Here is an 18353-nt window from a genome sequence, read left to right as displayed (position 1 = left end):
GAATTAGCAGGACTTGTTTAAAATGTTTACCTTTGTTTCCGTATCAGGAGTTGCGGTGTCGAAGTGAGTACTGTTAGGAGCGTACGTTTGGAGAAGCTAACCAAGTATGGCTAATTGTAGTATTTGAAATCTTTATTTCATATTCTTGGAGTTGAAGCAGTTTCTCACACACACGTTTCTGTTACAAGAAAGCACTTCATTGTTAGATGAATAAGACCCAACAAAGTCAATGAGTAGCAGACAATAACTGTATTAAACTCTGGTGTTTAATTACCTGTGTTGGCTACTTTCTTTGTTAGTACTTTAAAGTTGCTATAAAATACTTGTCCTCCCCCTTTTTTTTAATTTATACTACATGTGCTGGTTCTTCCGTCTTCTTCCAAACGCAACATTTCTCCTCGCGGCCCAGCAGTGGGCGGTTGCAACATTTCCGAGGTGTGTGTGAACGCAGCATGACGCCGTCCGCGGTGGCTCGTTACATTATCAGCCGGAGTGGCAGCGGGCAGCAGAGAGGGGATCCCCGGGATTTTTTTTTTTTTTACACCGAAGCCACCGCATTACTAACATCAAACATCTGAACATCGCGTGGGGCGAAACTCGGCCAAGCATCCTCTAAGACTTCGTAAGTCCACGCTTTACGTCCTCGCGTTAACTAATCCGATATTTAAATTTTCAATTAGCTCTATTATTACGCCGAAGTGGAGTTTTCTTTTTTTCTTCCGTCTTCTTCTTCTTCCTCTGTCGGCGTTAGCGCTGCTAACGTTAAGTTAAGCTAACTAGCATAGCCTAAGCTAACGTGCAAGGTTTGTGTGTCGCTCGGCTACACGCATACACCTAGCGAGCACGGACCGCCGAGGACAAACCGCCTCTAAAGTCGGGAAATATTCAAACAAACTTCTCCCCCGGTTAACTTGTACAGGGATGCACCGATAGTGCGATATAATGTAAGATATTATTTCTGTTTAACCCTCATTGCGCCACGGGACTCCGTGACGGAACAGTTGTGTCTCCGAATGCAATTAACGCTTCATTACGGGTGAATACGTTTAGGCGACTGTCTTGTCTGGGGCAGCCGAGTGTCCAGGGAGTTAGCGTTAGCGGGCTAACTTAGCTCGCTAGCTAGCCCCTCAACACTTTAGCTGGGATGGGGTCGGTTTCATTGTCTTGTCGCGTGTCGCTATTTTGGACGCGCACTGACCTCGGAGCTAACTTATCGCAACACGCAGACCGTTCTTTAACCGTTGTTCGGCGACTTTCCCGTAAATCTCCGTAACCCGCAATAACGACGTTAGCTCGCGTCGGCTAGCCCACTCGCAGCCGGACAAATGGACAGGTTGTTGTTGGCGAGTTAACGTTAGCACGGGGTAGCTTGTTGTTGTTGATGGGTTAATTGGAAATTAAGAAAGGTATTTTTTTGGCAAAAGTTGGGTCACGAAAGTTCCCGAACACGATAACCAGTATCATCGCCGGTCGTCGCTAAGCCGACGGTTCCCGGCCGTGGATGGCCGTGATTATGGCTTCATCAGCCACTGATCTCAGAACTTTGTCAGATTAGCTCAACCGTGAAAAGCCTTTTTTTATGGAGGCGTAATGGTGGACGGCGGTGCCTCCGTCGGGTTGTGTGTGTGTGTGTGAGAGTGGTAGCGATCGACCCACGCCAGACCACAGACCAGCAAACGCCTACTACGCGTCTCCACCAGAACACCAAATGTTTGAGGAAAATAAGAAAAAATCCGTCACTTTATTACTGTAAAGAGGTGTCTTGTGCTGAAGTCTAAGGGCATGCTCAGACACCCACTACGCCGTTCACTTCCGGTCCAGCACTCGAAGGCATTGATGTGATGGGATAATATCACGTGACTTGTGAGATACGTTTGACTTAATAAGCTTTGTTAAGTGTGTAGTGTGGCGTTTGAGGATCTATTTTCACCAGCAGGCTGGCTGTGAACCTTGGGTCACGTTGTTAATGAGAGGTCCGTTCAAATGTGTTTTCTGTTCACCTGTCTTTGAGGTGCGTTTAGGACGATTTACAGCACTGTATATCCCAACTAGACAAGTGCCCATGTCCCTTTTTAGAGGAAGTAGGGTGGCACCCTTGGCTAGTGATGGGGGGGGGGCTGCATGTGTCGCTGTGCATTTTATGATTGGCCCTGGATTAACCAGAGGAGCGGTGCCTCCTGTGAAAAACCCTGACTGCACAGACACGACTCCAAATCCACTCCTTCATTCCGCTCGATCAAGACTGAAACGTTTTGATGACACATCTTATTTTCCAACTCACACCAGGTTTTGTTATTTCACGGACTGAAGGGCCCCTTGCTCATTGAGTTTACTCATATGTATATTTATATTTCTTATTTTCTATTTTCTATTTCTATTTTACATTACAATTTAAGCAATAGTCCTTTTGAATTTCTATCTATTCCCACCCCCACAAAACACACACTCACAGCCATATGCACACAAGGGCATAGATGGGGGGGAGACATGGACAACATGCGCACAGAGACTAAAGATGATGTTGAATCCCCCTTGAGGATAAAGTTCCAGATCCAAAACATCTGGAATGAGGCAACGGCAGCCAGGGGAGGGAGAACTAGTAAATGGGAGGGATGGTAATGGTCCGGCACCGAGAAGCTGGGAGTGAAAAGAGAGGACACAATGGCTAACCCTCCCTGCCCGTTTCACTGTTTGCATCAAATGGCAGAGAACGGGAGTAGTTTTTTGAGGCCGCTGTGTCCCACCTTAAGGTCTCGGGCGATCCATGCAGCCGAAGGGGAGCAATTCTTCAGGGTTTTGGCTGACTGAACAGTTTCTTGTTTGTCCTGTTGGACTTCATATTGACTCAAGCATACGTGTTAACAGCGTGACCAACCTCTCTGTGAGAGGTACGTTTGGAATGATGAGTTGAGCCTGATCTTTCATGAATATAACCATAACAAATATTAGGTTCACTACATACCAATGTACTTTGAGTTAAAACCAGCTCATTGCAGCAATCACATAATGCCCAATGAAATACTCTGTGTTTGGGTTTCCCCTTAGTGCACAGCTGCACTAAAGCCCTGAAACAATCGTATTATTTGATCACTCACATGCATTACCAGTTCGTTAACCAAGTCCTGGATTCCGGCCAAACGGCCAGTTACCGAACATGGCAACTTGGACGGGTAACTGGTGTCGAGGCACTCGTGCCACATGACTGGTTCCGGTGGATTGTGTGAGCGTTTATCAGTGCACGTATTTTCATACAGTTTATGATGACCGCAATGAGGCTCAAGACACTTTTCTGTTGGCGTAGCTCATAGTGGGCGCACAGGTTGTTGCGCAATGAGCACGTCAAGCCATGCTGAGGCATTAACCACCAAAGACCGACTTTGGCTGGAAGTGGCTAGTTAACACGGTAGCTTGATGAACGTAACATTTGGATGCTGGTTTAAATAAATGTAATTGAACGCTTGCTAAGTGGATGGCTGATGTAAAAGGCTGGGTTCGTTTGTTTTATGTTGTCACGCGAGATGAAGTGGAAAAAAAAAACTCCTGAACTAGTCGTCCATTTCTGGGAAAGGTTTGGCACATGCCATTAGTTGTCTTCCGCCATCTCGCCCTAGATGAGGAAATGAAGGACCTGAATTTTCATTCTTGAAGCAGACAGTCATCCACACGGGCCCAAAAATCCATTGGAAGAGTCCATCATCCAGGCGCCTGTCGTGTGGCCTTGAGGGGAAAATGACTCTGTTTACCAATTGTGTCCAGTTGTTGCTGTTATGATGGCACATATCATTGTTTCATGCTGATGCTGCATGTAAAATAGGTGAAGTTAGGGGCTTTAAAAAAAAAAAAAAACTACTGCCACTCAAGGTCGGAAAGGTCACTGAATAAATCTCGTAGTTTCCTTCTTGATAAAGAACTGCAGACCAGAGAATACGTTTTCAACCTCATATTCTCTGATTACTAATCATCATTTTGTTTAAGTGGAAACTCGACTCCTGTCATTTACTCCTGCTGCTCGTCACCCCGGTTTTGGAAAAAGGAAACGGGCAAACCAGCTTTAATGAGCGACTCATTTTCTTTCTCGCTGTGCTGCAGATCTAATCAACGCGTTCATGTGGATTTCAAGAAGTGGAATTAAAAACCCCAAACTGACATTTTTGAGAGTGGAATTTTGAAATGTGGAGGAGTTGTGTTCATACATCCATGACATTACTGTTGCGTGTGCTGACAGGTACAATAGGAACTTGGACACACCCATGGTGATTTGGGGTTGGCCCATTTAAAGGCTCATCTTGTGCCACGGATTGTCGTTTGAACGTAATTATACAGCATTGCTGTTTTATTTAATGATTGTGGGTGTCCTCCAACAGCAAAGATTTTCACAAATTTAACTTAAAAACAAAAGAAAAGACCAGGCGACCCTAGCTTCTATTGGCAAGTAGTTAATTTCCAATTACTACGCGTTTGTGCATCAGATTGTTTAAAAAAAACTTTTTTTTTCATATCTGATGTCTCCTGCTGATCACTTTAATTCTCTGTTCCAACCATTACTGAAGAGGATGACCCGAAAGTCATGATTGGCAACTTAATTAAAAAATGTGTGACCTACTTTTCCCAGTTGTGGTGCGCTGCTGACGTGCTCAGCTCCTGGTTACACAAGGTACACAGTATTTCTTTGCACCATTTCCCCCCCCCCCCGCCCCCTCTCCCTACTCTGGTCACTTCCTGCCACCATCCCTTTCTGAGAAATGTAATCTGATAGCAGTCTGCTTGTGTCCTGGCCCTCCAGCCTGCATGTGGGTACGTGCTTCTGGTTTTATAGGATTATGGAGTAACCATTTGGAAGCAATTTGGCTGGAATTGGAGATTATCCCCGTCCATTATAGCGAGTAAACATTTGTGTTTGAAAGCGTATCCATTGATTTTTTTTTTTTAGGCTGCACGCTGCGGGAGACGGTTCACTGGTGATTCCAAGTTGCTGAAGAACGCCACGATCTACACATTCTTTGTGTCAATCCGTGGTCAGTAAATCAAGTCACGTTGAATTACTCGAAACACCACCGAGGGCGTTTATGCATTGCACGTGTTTCTCTACGCCGTGCGTTAGTGTTCGTCCCAAACCGTTCTGTTCGGTGTGCAACATTCTGTCCGTAGGACATGTGTCCCAAACAGTTGGGTCACAACAAGCCCAGTGGATCAATTCTAGAGCGCAAGTTAACTGGAAATGTGTTGCCATAGCGCCGTAGGATGCTAGTTTGTTAGCCCAGTGGGTGTGACCATTTGATTTATTTATTTTTTAAATGCCTTTTTTCCTTATCCCTATTTTGCAGTAAGAATTATGGCCAATCATTCGTTGGTGAACGTTTTAATAATTTTTTTGCCAACATTTTTCTTTCCTCAATTGTAAATCAAGTGACCTGAAGGGTCAAGTGACCTACCAAACATTAAATTCTGAGTACCGCCTCCCCTTTGGTTAATCCTCTAACAGAGTGTCATTAGTTGTGTCATGACATTAGTGTGTGTGTTTTTTTTTTAACGTGGCTGTCTGGTCACGCATTCATAAGTGCTTGTGCCCAAAAGTCTGGTTTCATTTCCGGGGCTTATTGCTGTTGTCGTTGTCACGTTGCTGAGGGAGAATCCAGGTGGATACATGCGCATACATAGAGACACTATGTGTGGCCCAGGCTCTCTCTAGCTCCTCGCACACACACACACACACACACACACACACACACACACACACACACACACACAGAGGCAGCCTGGCAGATTCAGGGTTAAAGGCTTCCATTTTGTTAGGTAACACCCTAATGGTCTGATCTGTCAGTGGCGTTAAAATGGCAGGGGCTTAACCCTTGGCGTTCGGGACACAACCAGTAGGAGCGCGCGCACACACACACACACACACACACACACACACACACACACACACACACACACACACACACACACACACACACACACACACACACACACACACACACGCACACACTCTGGGCTGGCCGAGCCCACAGCAGAACAACTCAGGAGGAGGAGGAGGGGAGTGTGTGAGGCAGGGAGGGGTAGAAGGAGTGAAGGAGAAGACAAGGAAGAGTATTTTTCACTTGGGTACAGTTTTATTATGGCTCGGCTAACCACATGCGCTCTGCACCCTTCTCCCTCCCCCAACTATGGCACCACCTCAGCAAGTCCCTGCCCCCACTCCTAGTTCGGTGAGCACAGATTAGCATAGGTAGTCCGATTTTATTTTTCTTCTAATTAGGCGATGTGCCAGGGGGGGGGGGGTGGGGGGGAAGCTTGGCTTTGTAATTATAAAACCATTTTTATAAGTATGATTAAATACGATTAAAGGAAGTGGAAGTAACCTCTGTGGCGATGAGTAGTAAATAATCATCTTGAATTTAAGATCACTATCGCCTCGTTTGAGTTGATTCAATATTACAAGAAGCACGTTAGCTCACCCATGCAGGGGAAAAAGTCTTTTTATTGGCCAATATAATCCAATAAGCATTTCTTTTATTGTAATTGTGAAATAATTGTTGTTTCCGCCTCTCATTGAACCCCAAGGACACCGTTGAAAAGCCTGAGTATTTTTTTCAAATGGCTGTTAATGTGTTGGCTGGCTGGGTCCGGTCCCAGTGGGGAGATGATTGCAGGGTTGGAGACGAGAGCCCTTCGTGCTGCTTGGAGGGGGGGGGGGGGGGGGCGCGCGCCTTTTGCCATTGATCGGCTCTCGATGAACTAAGTCTCGTGTCAGTCGAGGTCACAAGATTTCCTTGTTCGTTCGGGCAATAGCATTTTATTCTGCATCCTATCCGGCTGCACTGCACGTCACATGACCACATTGTATTTTAAGAAGCCTAATTTTAGCACATGCAGCCCGGGAAGGTAAACGGCACTTTATTAAGAGCATCGATTTTTGAGCCGGCGTGCTTTGGATGCAGTTACTCTTTAGTAAATTAGACTGCTTGGTACAAACCTTTTTTAAAGAACCTTTTAATTAGTTTCAATGGGCAGTGGAAACACCCCTCGCCTTTTGTTTTGATGCAAGACCAGCTTTGCCCTTAGGCCTTATTATTCTGAAGAAAACGAGAGGGACATGCGAGTACTCCTCCTCCTCCTCCTCCTCCACGGTCTCCCGGGAGGAGCAGACACAGATCACTAATCACCGGCGGCAATCGCCTGCTCTCCTTCTCTCCCTTTCGCCATTTTCTTTTGCCGTTGTGATGCAGTAATGCATTTGCATTTCAGAGTGATGTATCTTCATCAGGTGAGACTAAGTGGCAACCGCTTTTTCCGCACAGAATGGACAGCAAACGGAAAGAACCGCAGCCCAACGGAATCTCTTTTAAACGTTTTGTAGCGCTGGTAACATCTAGGCGGCGCTGCACATCCTACAGCCCAAACAAACATGCACAACATGACACGTCATGCCACACTTTCATTCTTACGATGACACGCATCGCACCGTAACTACTCGGGCAATAAGGTCACCAGAAATGGTGATTGGATTTTCAGGTTCAGCAACTCAAGCAACCCAAAAGTGAGCCCTGGGTTCCTGCCTTTTTTTTTTTTTTTTTAAATGTGATGTTGCAACCAGTGTAGCGAATGTTTGCTCAATGTGTCACCAATTTTATGCGTAGGCCTTCATGTGACGTATCTCCTGGAGGGCTCTGCTTCAACTCTGCTTGAATTTCCTTCCATAAGCTGGAAGCGCGCCATGCAGATAAAACGCACATCCAAAATCAACAGGAAGAGCGTCACGTGTTCTCGTTTCGGGAGCAGGCGGTTTCTGAACCTGATTCTAGAAAAGGCCAGCATTTCCTGTAACCTGAGCCTGGGCCTCGACTGCATGCCCCCCCCCCCCCCCCCCCCTTCCCCCCCACACCACCGCCCCGCGTGTGTGTGTGTGTGTGTGTGTGTGTGTGTGTGTGTGTGTGTGTGTGTGTGTGTGTGTGTGTGTGTGTGTGTGTGTGTGTGTGTGTGTGTGTGTGTGTGTGTGTGTGTGTGTGTGTGTGTGTGTGTGTGTGTGTGTGTGTGTGTGTGTGTGTGTGTGTGTGTCTCTCTCTCGTAAATCAAAGGAGTGTAATGCGACGAGGCTGGAGGACCCGATGGCGTGAAACCGATACCGGAGCGGTCCTCTGATCAGACAATTGTGGAGATGCAGAGGCAGCACTGCGCCGGGCCCAAAGGGTGGAGGTGGGGGGGGCTAGCGGTAGCTCCCTGTGGGCTTCATGGTGGACAAGTCGGGTTTGTCCGTGCGATTGTAGTGTCAGTTTCATTTGGTTTTACACGCTGGATGGGTGCAGCTCTGGGAGCAGTGGATCTGGCAGGAATGCCACAAGCACCGAGTGTGGAGCTTTCTTCGGCTGATTGCCTGTCCACGGAATACAAGTTCCCGATGTCCAATTTCGATCGAAATTGACGTCTGAACTGAATTGGCGACAAAAGTATCAAAGTGGCTGATGTGATGGAATTACATTTTAACGGCCCTGATAAGCTAGTCTCAGATAACCTGGAGGTTGCGAGTGACCTCGGATCACACATCTCTGGGCTCCTTTTGTAGAATCAAGGCTTTCAATAGACAATGGGCTCCCTTCACTAAAAGCCCTGGTGAAATCAAGTGTGACGCGACAATCGGAGCCAGCGCACAAGTCCCCGGGTTACCCTCGAGTGCTGCGCACAACACCCGCAATCACCGCACATGCACGAACAACGGCTTAATTCGGTGTTCCGCACGCGTTGCTTAGCAGCCGCGCTTCCAGCGCATGAATCACTGGAGTCACAATGGCAACCGTCTCTCCCGGGACAAAGGAAGCCGCCGTGTCGCCGGACCTGAAAGCTAGCAGCCACGGTCGCGCCCCCCCACCCCACCCCCCACCCCACCCTGTGTCCTCCCGAAGAGTTTGAGACACTTTGTTCACGACTCGGTCCACTGCCACACGGACGCAGCCTCGGGTTCTGAAGCTGTGTGTTTGTCTGCGTCGTCGTAACCACCCACTGTTGTCTCTGGCGGACACTTGGCCTCAGTGTCCACGGCCGGTACCGCGGGGGGGGGGGGGGGGGGACGAGATCTGTCCTTGTGTCCCACAGGGAGAGCGTTCAGGTCTCCACGAGCAAACGCACACCTGAGTGTTTTTGCTGTGTTGTAGTTGTGTCACCTGGGAGGTTTTGGTTTGCAACATGTTGGCCTAAGAGATGCTAAGTGTCAAGGAGGCCTGTGTGTTATCTCCAGTGAAGGTGGAAGAAGAAAAAAAAAAAAAGAACTTGGGACACTGGTTCAGTGAAAACAAACTGCAACCCTACGGCAGATGGCTAGTTGTTGATATTGCAGATTTGCTTTCCCACCTCACTTTGCTGTTCTCTCCATGCGTTGCTTTACGGTGGATGTGTGTGTTAGAGTCTCACTGTGAAAAAAGCGTTTAAAGTCTGCAGAGAAACCCTCGAGATATGCATCTGAAGGTCTGACTCCTGATAGCGACGGAGGTTAGCCACGTCGCTTGATGCGTCCACGCCCCAAACGCCCCCCCCCCCCCCCCCCACACACACAAGTGGTCTGTCGGACATGTTTTGAGATGTCCGAAGACAAAGCAATCCCAGGCCCCTCCTCCGTCCCTCCCCGCGTGGGACGTGCCTGTGTCCTCTCAGTCTCCCTCCCTTCGGCCGCTCTGTCCCTCCAGGGGTTAAACCTGCGTCTTCTCTCTCTCTCTCAACCAGTCTGAACCGGTTTTTCGGGGAAGCGCTGTATGTTTCTCTCGTGGAATCTTTGGATGAGGGCATGTGGAGCAGTGATGATGTCACGTGGGACGATGGAGACCTCGAGTCAGCTCTCTGAATCAGATGCACAATATGATCTGTTATGGTCTGTATTTGGCCCCAAATCCTCCACTACCATATCGGATTCATTTTTGTGGTCGACTTGCACTCATCTTATTATTGTTGTCGTTTTCATTTATTATGAAAGTGGTGTTTGTGAGAGTCTGCCTGTTCCATAATGAGTGCATGTCCTACATTGGTTTGCTCTGTGTGGCCCTTATTCTGCTGTGTAATATGTTTTCCCAGAAATCCAAGTGGTCTCTCGATCCGCTGCTGGTACTGAGTGAGATTTGGGTCAGCATCTGGTGCGCTGGCATGGCCATGTATACGGACATAACTAAAAAAAAAAAAAAGCTTTTTTAAGGGGGATCATTTATGGACTCATGGCCCATGTTTGGTTTGTAAATCCAGTGATGTTTGTGTTTCACGATCACATTCAGGGCCTCTCTATTAGGCTGGAATGAAATGTGATATAAAAAGTTCTTTATATGGGAATAATGGGAAAAAATATAAGTGTCATCCTAAACCTTGACATTGTAGATGTCCTTTAGCTTCCTCTGTAGCTTCCCTCTCCCCGTGGCCCCGTACAGCTGGAAATGCAGCCCTTTAGTTTTGACTCTTTTCTATATTATTGAGATTTCATTGCTTCTGTAATGGATGCTACATTGTTTACTTCATGCCTGCTTGGTCCTAATCTTACGTCGGCAAGGTTCACTTCACAAGTTGCTAAAGAATACTATGCTGGTGATGGTAATTAGTTTTTGAGGAGTCGAAGCATTTATTTACCTACTAATAAACTGTATATACACACACACTGCGCTGCTACCCTTTTTTTCCCACTCGGTAAAACCTCTACCTTAATGATGAATGAATTATTTATATCCGTTTACTGTGCAAACCGGTACTGTGCCATCTCATTTGACTCCACTCACAGCCCCGAGGTAGCCGCTTCTGCTTGTTTACGGCGTCTTACTGCACCCTAACCGTCCCCTGCGTCTCCCCAGGGTGAGCGCAGCCATGTCAGAGGAGGCGGTGCGTCAAACGCGCAGCCAGAAGCGGGCTCTGGAGAAGGACCACGTGGCTCCCCTGGATTCCCCCGAGGACCCGGACAGCAAGCGGGTCAAGCTGGAGAAGGGCGACGCGACGGGGGCCCCCCTCCCGGCCGCGGCGGGGTCCGGAGACGAGGGCGACAAGCTGAGCAGCGAGCACGCCGCCAAGGTGCCGGCCGGCCTCCCAAAAGCTGGGGAGGTGAAGGCCACCATCAAAGTGGAGGTGCCGACCGGAGACGAGCCGGTCGACATGAGCACGTCCAAGAGGTGAGAGGAGGGAGAAAGAGCCGTTGGTGTCTCATTATCGAGGCCTGACCATGGCAAAAAGAGGAGGGGGGTGTGAATGGCGAGCCGGGCTTCACACAAGCGGTCAACTGAGGCCAAAATATTTCTGTGCATGTTTGCGCAGGAGTTTGTTTGAAAACTTGTTCCGAGGATTATTTATGTACTCCAGGCACTGGCTTTCACGCTTGCATGCGCGGTTTGCGCCTGAGCGTTTGTCTCAGCTGGAGTTTTTTGGTTTTGTCTCTTAACTTTGCACCAGCAAGTGGTCTGACGGGAGCCGCACAGGAAGTCGCCGTGTGGTCGTCGGCAGCCTGCCCCCATTTTGTGAAGTTTGAGGCTCCATTTTCTCCCTCGGCAGCACCTGAACTCTGCCTCGCACTTCACACAAAATGAAGGCAACGTGTCACAAACTGGTTCCAACTGGCCGTTGCCATGGTTTCCACATTGGAAGGAGCCGTTGGAGGAAGGAGGGGGAGGTGGGCGTGTCACATGACCACACAGAGAAAATGTCTGATGTCCTGTGGCGCGTTTGGTAAAGGCCGATAGATGCACGCCGACGTGAGGCGGTGGTTAAAGCTGAACAGAGAGGGGATTCAGCTCGGAGCGCGTTGGCCCCGTTTGCGGGATGACCTTTGCCCCCCCCCCCACCCTGTTTAACCCTCAGCATGTGTTCGCGCGCTCTCTCACCGCAGAGGTGACTACCTTATTGTTGTTTGCAGAAGACTCTGTTTCCCGGGGCCCGGCTTGTAAAACCGTCACTGAAATGCGCCGCAAGACGACCTGCAGACCCGCCGGTGTTACTCCTTCCTGCTGTTTTGCATGCTTTGTGTACATTTGAATAAATATGTCACTGTTTGAATACACTCTTTTTGAGTCAACGGGCTCATGTCGTTTTAGAAAATTTGGACCTGAGGACAACCTCCCTGCGCCTAATGACTGATTCAGCAGTCCCGTAGTCGTGCCGGTGGGAAGCCGAGGCATGCAGAAGTTCTGGCAGCTTGCGTAACCAAGCTGCTGTGTGTCGTTAAGCTGGTGGATATAGAGCAGCAGCAGCAGTCCCAAGCAAAGACGATGAAGCTCTTCACTCGTCATGGTTTACATGCAAAGCAGCGTGAACCTCGGGAACGGGCATGAGAGCAGATCAGTCAGAACTTTAATGAACAGAAAAAACTAGAATGTGCCACAGGTGTGTAGCACTAGTTTGTGCAGAAAATAGGGTCGGTAAATGATCTGATAACGTGGGAGCAGGTTGGCGCATAGACACAGATACCCGGCGTTTATGGCCGTATCGGAGGCTTTTTTAGATACTGTTATCGGAAACATCTTCCTTTCCAGGAAGTGAGAGGCATCAACGACGTGTAAAAAGTAAAAACGGTAAAAACGGTAAACAGTAGTTTGTTGCGGTTCATGTTGTGATTGCTTGTCTGCAGAAAGTCTCCCGATGTGAGCGTAAACCACAAGGCTATCGGCAGAGAACACAGACCCTTCTGAACCAAGCGTCTCTGTGGAGGGGAACCGTTGCACAGCTGTTGCGAGAATCGAAACGATAGCAGAGACTTGTGTGCGGGGGAGGGGGGGGGGGACAGGAGCGTGCAAAGGTGCGAAGAACTGAGTCAGTGAGCAGGCGAACAGAAGATGAACAAGTAAGCACGGGTGGGGGAGGGGACCTGTGAAGGAGTGAGTGAGTGAGTGAGAGCGAGTGTGTACACAATAGGTTGGCTCCGGGCCATGCATCCCCCCCCCCCCCCCCCCCACTGTCACCCTCCCCAGTGTCTCCAGCTCCGCTTGTGACTCCGGCGTCGGCAGCTGGGAGGGAGGGAGGGCAGAGGCGAGGCCCAGGCTGTGCCTCCTCGGCTAGGCCACAGGCCTCGCCGAGGAGGCAGGGGAGGGGCGAGGCCCCCGCGTCGGAGGCACACTGGGCCTGCCACTCAGCTTCACATGGCGGATTCTTGCGTGACGGCATCATAAATCCCGCAGAGGATCGCCCTGTACTGCGGCTGGTCGCCATGCCGCTCGGGTTTCCTTTTTTCTAACGCAGCGAGCGACTAGAGCTCACGGGACCCCCGCTGTGAAAGAGGCTGTTCTGTCTCCCCCCCCCCCTCCCCCCCACCCGCCAAAAAAAAAAATGACAACCGACCCTTTACTTCTAATCTCCACCCCTCCCAGGAGGGAGGCCTACGCAGGTCGCCACTAGTGGCCCTTTGTTCCGCTGAGTCCTCGGGCAAAAGCCACTTATCGTTTTATCAAAGGCTTTAAGTCTTTTCTTCTGTTGCGTTGCCCTTTGGTTGACATGTTGTCGGCCGTGTCGGCGGCGAGGAAGAGGGCAGGAAGTCTGTTTTGTGTGACGCTGCGTAATGGTTGGTTGCGCTCTCTCTCCCCCGCGTCCGCCATTACTCCATTATTGATCTCCTGGCTCTTGTCTTCTTGTGTGTCCCGGCACACACTTGCACCACAGCGGCTGGGTGAAGTCATTGTTGCACGCCGCCATCTGCTGGCCGGGAGGCAGAACAGTTCTCTGAAATCCCTCAATTCTCCCCTCAGCGACGTGAAGAGCGAGCGGCAGCCGGCGTCGCCGGATGACGTCATCGTGCTGTCGGACAACGAGTCGTCCAGCCCTCTCATGAACGGCCACGGCTTCTCCAAGGCCGACACCGATAAGCTCATGGTAGGAGAAGACGACCTCTTTGGACCACGGTGTTACTGTGGACCAACGGCCGCTAACTTTACCCGATGTGGTGTCCGTAGCAGAGTTCTCCTGAGGAGAGGGAGCGAGTCATCAAACAGCTGAAGGAGGAACTGCGACTCCAGGAGGCCAAGCTGGTGCTGCTCAAGAAACTACGACAGAGCCAGATCCAGAAGGAGAGCAATGTGCAGAAGGTAAAGCCCACAGATGGAGCTCATGGAAGCATCGGCAGGAATCTTTGTATCTGCTGTTACGTTCCTAGATTTCTTAAAACGTAATAAATGCGTATTGGTTTCTTCAGCTACATGTCATGTTTTGGGAGTAATGTTGTGCTCCCCCTCATGTCCAGTTGGGTGGCTCTGCAGCCACTCCTCCTCCTCTCGTGAGAGGTAGCATCACATCCAGCAAAGGGCCCCTCCAGGTAGCTGCAGCTCCGCCGCTCACAGAGTCCGACCTCGAGTCACCGGGCGCTCCCGTCTGATCCAATGTTCCGTGCTGTGTTCACAGGTGACCGGTCGGAGCTCGGGCACGGTGATCCCTCCCCCTTTGGTGCGGGGAGGGCAACACATGCCGTCCAAACAAAACTCTCAGATCGTCATGCCTCCCCTGGTCCGAGGGGCCCAGGTTAGTGGGAGGGGCTCTGAACCGCTGCCACGCACCAAGTGCACTCACCTGAGAGGGCTCCTTGTTAACTTCTGTTTTTTCGTCTTCACCCCCCCCCCCCCCCCATCAGCCCATCGCAGTGACTCCCCAGCAGATAGCCAGTCTACGGCAGCAACAGCATCAGCACAGCGGCTCGGGGCCCCCGCCGCTCCTGCTGGCCCCCAGGGCCTCTGTGCCCAATGTCCAGGTTCAGGGCCAGAGGATCATTCAGCAGGGACTCATCCGGGTGGCTAACGTGGCCAACAATAATGTCCTGGTCAACATCCCTCAGGTGAAGACACCACCATGACACACTCATCTGGAGACAGAGTTTAAAAGGGTCCAATGGATTTACGCGTGATGCCGTACTGTTTTTACCTGAAGGAAAGGCTAAGAGAATCCAACGTGGGTTTTCTAAGTGCCGAGCTTTAAGATGAGGGCAGAGCATCTGTGTCAAATCGCTTCATTCAACTTCTCTGGCTCTTCCTTTTCGTTTGCTCTTAACACAAATACGCATGTTTGTGTTATTTTTGCCAAAGAGAGTGTAACACTTCCCTGCTGGAGAAGGTGGGAGGATCCTAGTTTGAAGCTTCATTCGTGACGTTGCCGTTTGAGTTTGTATTATTAACCCACAGAAGCATTGTTAGCAATAGCCCAGCATCTCTCTCTCTCTCTCTCTCTCTCACACACACACACACACACACACACACACACACACACACACACACACACACACACACACACACACACACACAGGGCGAGAATCACAGGGCTTTGTCCTTGACTCTGTAATGATCTCATTACAAAATGACAAATGTATTGCAAAAAGGTTCAATCCACGTTTGTTGGTGTTGAGCTTTTCACAAACTACATTTCCTCTTCAGTCAGAGGCCGTTTATTCTCCCACACGCACTTCAAACATTCTCTACACCACTCCATTGATTAAACCACATTCACCCCAAATTAGATGTTTGCGAGTATGTTTTCCCTATTTTTTTTTTTTTTTGTTGATCTGCCACAACTAAGAAGTCAAGAGTGAAAGTGAGCTAAGACTAAATGTCTTGAAATGCATGACGGCGCTGCACAATTAAATATGGACCTGTTGTTGTTGACGTGCACGGACCTTTACCAGCCAACCGCCACGGTGTTTAACATTGAGTTGTGTTTGCCTCCAGGCCTCTCCGACCAGCCTTAAAGGCTCTTCGGTGTCGCCCAACTCCAACCTCAACGACTCCCCGGCCAGCCGGCAGGCGGCAGCCAAGCTCGCCCTGCGCAAGCAGCTGGAGAAGACGCTGCTGGAGATCCCGCCGCCCAAACCCCCGGCCCCCGAGTTCAACTTCCTGCCCTCGGCGGCCAACAATGAGTTCATCTACTTGTTGGGGCTGGAGGAGGTGGTGCAAAAGCTTCTGGAGATGCACGGCAGGGGTGGGTGCGCCTTTTCCCCCCTCCGTTGGCTAGCTCGGAGGCGCTGCAGGGCAGAACCGTGCTCTTGGAGTGTCGTACCTGTTCTCTGAAGGAGCTTTTCTGTTTCAGGTAACCTGGGCGCAGCCATCGCCAGTTGCATTCCCAAAGAGCCGTACACGTGCGCCCAGTGCAGGACAGACTTCACCTCCCGCTGGAGAAAGGAGAAGGCCGGCACCGTCCTCTGCGACCAGTGCATGTCGTCCAATCAGAAGAAGGCCCTGAAGGCCGAGCACACCAACCGGCTGAAGGCGGCCTTCGTCAAGGCCCTGCAGCAGGAGCAGGAGATCGAGCAGCGCATCCTCCAGCAGGCGGCGTCCTCTTCGTCCTCCTCCACCAAGTCCACCTCCTCCCCCTCGCTGTCCAAGGGCGAGGTGCTGGTGTCCCAGCAGTACAAGCACGGCCGGGCCTCCATGCAGCACCGGTCCGTGCCGGCGCACCACGGCCACAAGCAGGTGAGCGCTGCCGTTCATCGCGATGCGAATGGACCCACACCGGTTTCACGTCAATGAACCCCCTGTTTCATGTGTCGTCCCCCCCCCCCCCCCCCCCCGCACAGAGTCACATGTCGCACAACATCCAGTCGATGAGCGCCCGCGGCGTGGCCCACTCCTTCACCTCCTCCTCCCAGCTGCAGAGCGCGATGGCGGCGGCGGCGGCGCTGGGCAGCAGGGCGGGCAAGCACACCGCGGCGCGCCCGCTGCAGCAGGGGGCCAAGGTCAGCGCCGGCGGCAGTAACCAGGGCAACGTGACCGCCTGGAGGAAGCAGAGCGGCGGCAACGCGGGTAAGCGCCCCTCGCACGCCCTCTCTCTCTCTGTCTCTGTTTGTGCGTGTGTGAGACCGCATTGACCCCTCCCCCCCCCCCGATGTGTTCGTCCCCTCACAGGTGTGACCATGGCCTACGTGAACCCCAGCTTGTCCGCCCACAAGACCACCTCCGCCGTGGAGCGCCAGCGGGAGTACCTGCTGGACATGATTCCCTCCCGCTCCATCTCGCAGGCAGCCAACACATGGAAATAAAGCAATATGTCACAACTATTACCCCCCCCCCCCCCCCCCCCTAATATCAATAACAGCCATTCTCATGATCACTCTAATCCTTTCTGCGGACTCTGCCTCTGGTCCAAACAGCGTTGTCCTTTTGTGGGGGGGGGGGGGGGGTGGAGGTCGTTCCTTCTGCTCTTTTGCTACCGTCCTTGAGTGGACGACGGCTCAGGTTCCTGAGCTCTGATGGAGGGACGTGGGGGCTACATGGGCTCGTACAATCTTACAAAAGACAAATAATCCCCCAATATCCAAGGTGGGAAGGAATAAACAACCACCCCCGCCCCCTATCCATTACCCTCCTCGCCTTACGTCGAACCCCTCCCCCGGGTAAGGCCTCACCAGGGGGGGGGGGGGGGGGGAGCTTTGAGGACCATCCACGACACAATAACTGCTTCAGCTTTGCAAAAACAAAGAAAGAAAATGGAGAAAGAAAAAGGAAAAAAAAACAAAGGACTAAAAATGATCTCAATCGACACCGGACTTCTGCGCTCGGACCCCCGGAGGGAGGTGGACGCGTGGGGGGGGGGGGGGGGGGGGGGGGGGTTTGTACGGCTAAATGTTGGGATTTCTGTCTTTTCATCTGCGAGTCATATACTGTGTTTGGAATATTGTGCTCCCTGATACTTTGGAAGTGGCCTCTTCTCGAGGTCAGAATATACAGGCTAATGTTACTGTCGAGGTGGTTTTACATCTGCTGGGTTCCATGTCGTGGCCTACTTTTAAATACTTTGTTTTTTTTCTAAGATAAAGAGGAAGAATAGAGTTTAAGGTGTCACTAACTCGTGTAAAGACACTATGTTTGGAGGACTATTCGTATTGAATAATGTAAAAAAAAAAAAAGAGAGGAAAAAAACAACCCTTCCAAAGAACTAGTGGAGCCCAAATGGAATCCCTTCTGCTAGAAGGTGTTTATTTGAGCCCTCTGTGGATAGAAGTATCTGGCGTGAGGGTGTGAGGAATGTCATATTAGTGACATTGTTTTTGCTTTTAGTCATAGATTGTGGTGCATTATTTTTCTTCTGTAGACAAACTGTCTCTGGGTTTATTTATAGTGTCATGTTAGGAAGTTAAGATATATATATATATATATATATATATATATATTATACGCTTCTGTCCCAGGTTTAAATGGATTAACGCCCGCCCCCAACCTCCCCGCTAGAGAAGCTGGACAGCTTTCAGAATGTAGTTATGCAAACACCCCCCCCCCCCCCCCCCCCCCCACACACACACACACACACACACAGCCTGGAGCTTGTTGGTGTTGATCATGAAGGTGTTGGAGCTGCACAGGATGAGCTGGCGTTTGGTGGACTACGTGCAGACGGTCCCAGCGTCTCCATGGAACAAATTCATCCTCGTGAGGCGCTTCAGC

The 18353-nt window shown here is 50.5% G+C and overlaps 1 protein-coding gene across 4 annotated transcripts; it reads left to right on the top strand.

The window, feature by feature from the left end:
• Positions 1-402: 402 nt before the first annotated feature.
• gatad2ab (GATA zinc finger domain containing 2Ab) lies at positions 403-17780 on the top strand. Of its 4 annotated transcripts, none has more exons than XM_037469603.2 (11): positions 403-622; positions 10815-11126; positions 13686-13809; positions 13890-14021; positions 14177-14248; positions 14335-14451; positions 14561-14761; positions 15645-15894; positions 16003-16385; positions 16490-16715; positions 16818-17780. In XM_037469603.2, exons 2-11 carry the CDS (start codon positions 10828-10830, stop codon positions 16949-16951), a joined length of 1938 nt encoding a protein of 645 aa, XP_037325500.1. In that variant the 5' UTR covers positions 403-622; positions 10815-10827; the 3' UTR covers positions 16952-17780. The 4 variants fall into 4 exon arrangements, with proteins under 4 accessions (XP_037325500.1, XP_037325499.1, XP_037325498.2 ...); XM_037469602.2 differs by lacking the exon at positions 403-622 and adding an exon at positions 702-944; XM_037469601.2 differs by lacking the exon at positions 403-622 and adding an exon at positions 9709-9856 and having other exon boundaries at positions 13893-14021.
• The last annotated feature ends 573 nt before the right edge of the window (positions 17781-18353 follow it).

This window comes from Pungitius pungitius, chromosome 7 (assembly GCF_949316345.1).
Source record: "Pungitius pungitius chromosome 7, fPunPun2.1, whole genome shotgun sequence".
Taxonomy (NCBI): domain Eukaryota; kingdom Metazoa; phylum Chordata; class Actinopteri; order Perciformes; family Gasterosteidae; genus Pungitius; species Pungitius pungitius.
This window is presented reverse-complemented; position numbering and strand designations above follow the sequence as displayed.